The sequence below is a fragment of the Meriones unguiculatus genome, chromosome 5 (assembly GCF_030254825.1).
Source record: "Meriones unguiculatus strain TT.TT164.6M chromosome 5, Bangor_MerUng_6.1, whole genome shotgun sequence".
NCBI classification, from domain to species: Eukaryota; Metazoa; Chordata; class Mammalia; order Rodentia; family Muridae; genus Meriones; species Meriones unguiculatus.
The window spans coordinates 50,349,190-50,353,371 of record NC_083353.1 but is presented as its reverse complement, the minus strand read 5'-3'; the positions used below and the strand labels follow the sequence as shown (position 1 = coordinate 50,353,371).

Below are 4,182 nucleotides of genomic sequence, written 5' to 3'. Positions count from 1 at the left end.
GGGTCACACACAGAATATGGCAGGAGTGAGTATGATGTAAAGAAGTCTGGATTCAGAGTTTCTACTCCTAATGCTCCCTGCAGATCCACATGAAGAGCACAAGGTCTGAAGTAAATGAGCAGAACAAAGAGACTGGAATAAAATGACTCTGGGCCTGTTTAAGACAAGGACACAGCTTCATCTGAGGATCTTATTTCTACTTTCTTGCAATCCTCATGGAACTTCACCAAAACCTGCAGAGCTGCTCTGTGTCTGGCAATCAACATGATGCAGAAGAAAGACAAGTAAGACATCACTTTTGCCTCAGGAAACCTCAAATAGGAAACAGTAGGAAAAGAAATATTTTCTTGACACATGACAGTTGTAATGTGGGAGAAAGCTTCTATCTGGATGGGGCACATAAGTGTCGGAACAATGGAGAGAGTGGGCATCCCTTCTGGGCACTTTGAGGTGAGGGCAGTGTTAAGCGGTATAAGGCAGAGCTGTGAAATAAACATCTTTCTAAGGAGAGTGGGGCTGCCATTGTCTGCAGCTGATGAGCAAGGCTAGATTGGTGATAAGGAATCTTCTTGCTGTTCTCCCCTCACAGTTGCTACCTGCTTCTTTCAGCCTTAAAATGAACAAAATAAACAAACAGTCAGGTAACACCAAGGTAAGAAACACCATTTATGCTGGAGCTGGGATTGGGCTCTCAGGCAACAGCTTCCTTCTTCTCTTCCACATCCTCATGTTTATTCGTGGGCAGAGGCCCAGACTCACCGATCTGCCCATCAGTCTCTTGGCCCTAATCCACATACTGATGCTGGTAGTCGTCGTGAGTTTAGTAGCTTCAGACATTTTTATGCCAGGGAAGAGATGGAGTGACTCCACATGCAAATTTGTTATGTTCTTGTACAGGTCTTTTAGGAGCCTCTCTCTTTGTGCCACTAGCCTGCTCAGCATCCTCCAGGACATCACCCTCAGTCCCAGAAGTTCCCATCTAGCAAAGTTCAAATGTAAATCTCCACACCACATGCTAGGTTGCCTTCTTTCCCTGAGTATCTTTTATTCATCCATTAGCAGTCCCCTTATAACGTACATAACTGTAACGCCTAATCTGACCTCATCTGGTTTTACATACCTCAGTCAATCTTGCTGTGTTGTGCCCATGAGCTACTCTGTCCATCACACATTTTTTATATTATTGACCTCCAGGGATGTCATCTTTGTAGGTCTTATGACCCTCTCCAGTGGGTACATGGTGATTTTCCTATGCAGACATAAGAACCAGTCCCAGCTTCTCCACAGTGCCAGCCTTTCCCTCAGACGATCTGGAGAACAAAGAGCCACACGGACCATGCTGTGCCTCATGAGTTTCTTTATGGTGATGTACACCTTGGACAGTGTCATCTCCTACCTAAGAAGTATAGATGATGATCTGATTTTGTTTTGTGTCCATATTCTCACAGTCCATGGCTATGCCACAGTCAGCCCTGTTTTGGTTCTCAGTACTGAAAAGCACATAATTAACATTTTTAGATCCATGTATGGAAGGATGGTAGACATCATATTACTTGGGTATAGGTAAGATTCCTTAAGATGAGCCGGTATTCTGGCATTAGAGCTATGAATTGCACTGTAGTTTACATGAGCTTCAGGTTAAATGAAATTACAGAGTTGTCTTTTTGCTGTTGTTAAACCTATTTCTTATGAGATGCGTGGATGTTATACATAAAAGACAAACTACATGCCAGATACATAAGTCTTTTGTACTTCCCAGTGTGTCTTTTGGGGAGACATAAAGTGACTGTCCTGTTACTGTCTGGATTATCCACAGAACTTTATAATACGTGACAGCTTATGATAGTCTTCATTTATTCAAATCCCTCAGCTATCTCTGTTTTGCCAAATGAGGTTTGTAAACACATTATTATAATTATCAAGTAACCAGAAATGTTCAAATCACTTAGCTTACACACACACACTCAGAGTGAGAGACAGAGACACAGAGAGACAGAGACAAAGACAGACATAGAATCTATGTATAAAACGCAGTCCTGATGATGGATAAACAGAGTTCAGCTTCTCTGCACTGGACTGTTACTCCAGCTTTAAAAGAGAAGGAGATTCTGCACATGGTCCCACACAGATTGGCATGAAGCCACTGTACTGACTGCAATGAGAGTCTAGTCAGAACGAATTCTGTGTGGACTACTGGGAGCATGAAGAGCTTGGAAACTTTCTAGGAGTGGAAACAAAAGCAGACTTTCATCCTCAGCTCAGGAGGGAAGGCCATGGGCGTCTTGCTGGGTGGAGGCAGACTGTAAAAATGTAATCAATGCCAAGCAGTATGCTGAAGATGGGAAATTCTTGTGTTGTGTGTGCTGTACCAAAATAAAAATGTGTTCAGTTACCTTAACCAAGCAGTGAAGTATATTTTCCCTGAAATAATAAAGTGAAAAATGGGGATGGAGAGATGGTTCAGGAGTTAAGAACACTGGCTGTCCTTGCAGAGGACCAAAGTTCAATTCCCAGCCTCTAGATGAAGACTCACAACTGTTAGTAACTCCAGTTCAAGAGGATCTCATGGTTTCTGATCCTGCAGGTATCAGGCATGCATTCATGCACAGAAAATAAAAATAAATAAAACTACTAAAGCAAAAAAATTTTAAAAATGAAAAAAATTGTCAAAATATGATTTTTCAAGTTTTAAAACATGACAGATTTTTTTGAACAATGAGGGTTTTCTCAGAGTCCTCATCTTTTTAAAAATTCTTCATTCATTATACTTTATTTAATTTGTATCCCCCCATGTGGGTCCCTCCCTCCTCCTTTCCCAATCCCCATAGTCCTCATGTTAATCTCAGGTCCTCAGAGCAAGCAGAGGAGTTCATCTGTAAGACCTGGAGTATCACTACTCAGGATCTCAGGATGGCACCCTTCCCAGGAACTCTCACAGACCACAGCTCAATGCCAAAGCAAGAGGTTTTATTGCTATCGAGATAGGGTCGCCCCTCCAAAGACAGGAGACGACCCTGAACATGCATAGCACAGTGTTTTTATACCTGAAAATCAGATCACTCTGCTCTATAGTTTACAGATGGTTGTAGATAGTTTACAGCTGGTTGCTTCTCAGAACAGTTCACACCGCCCTTCAAAGAGCTCTCTGCACATGGCTTCAATTCAAATACTCACAGTTGTTTCTCATTCCCAGGTGGCCCCTCACACCTTTGAGATCCAGGTTGCATCCCAGCCTGTGTTCAGACTTTGAGCAATCTTCAGGCCTGCCAGCCTTGGCTACAGTGAAGTAAGGCCAGCCTGGGCTATATTATAACCTTCCCCAAAAGCAACAGAATTTAATTTGAAAAAGCTCTCAGCCTCCTCTCAGCTCCAGTGCTATTGTAATGCCAAGTTCATGGGAACCTCAGAGACGAAACAATGCAATAGCAAGAGAGCTTTATTAAGAGAACACTCAAACTCAGGAAGCAAGTCTCACTGATGCAGCAGTAGAGAAGTGAGACCTTGAACCCTGAGTGAGCAGGGTTTTTAAAGGGAAAGTCTGTGATCAGGGGGTTTCCATGAGAAAAACAGGAGGTCACATGTTTCTAGAACAGCAAATGGGGGACCTATGCCTTGACATTACAGGATTAGGTAAAAGAGGGCTGAGGTGACCTCTGATTCACAATTGCCTAAGGCATATGCCTCTCTGAGGCACAATTGCCTAAGACTTACGATCACAATGGCTATTCTTTTAATCTATATCTGAAACATGGGGAGAATTTTCCCACATGATTCTCAACCAATTCTCATTGATTATTGCCAGGGAGATTGTCTCTATTTTCTATGAAGTATTTATTCTGTGATATTTCCTGAAAGCTGTTGCTAGGAGAGTTAACTTTGTTTTCTGCCAGGTGCACATTTTGTGATATTTCCAGGTACCTGAATTCAGCTTCAGGTTAAGATGGCTCTTTATTTCAAAAATGGAGTTATACTCAGGCTAAGTATATCCAGGCTAACTTAAACTCTTTATTTTTCCCTTGCAAGCCTTCCCTTCCAGAAGGATTTTCTTTTCTTGTCAAATTTGTTGGATGTTCTGTAGGCCTCATGTATTCTTATTGGCTTCTCCTTTAACTTGGGGAAATTTTCTTCCATGATTTTGTTGAAAATATTTTCTGGTCCTTGGAGAAGGCAGTCTTCTTTTTC

General features: G+C 42.1%; 1 protein-coding gene across 1 annotated transcript; it reads left to right on the top strand.

Moving 5' to 3' along the window:
* The first annotated feature begins 616 nt into the window (after nucleotides 1–616).
* Nucleotides 617–1,567, top strand: LOC132654069 (vomeronasal type-1 receptor 54-like). The gene has a single exon (XM_060383345.1). The coding sequence runs from the start codon at nucleotides 617–619 to the stop codon at nucleotides 1,565–1,567; it is 951 nt and encodes a 316-aa protein (XP_060239328.1).
* Nucleotides 1,568–4,182: the final 2,615 nt, after the last annotated feature.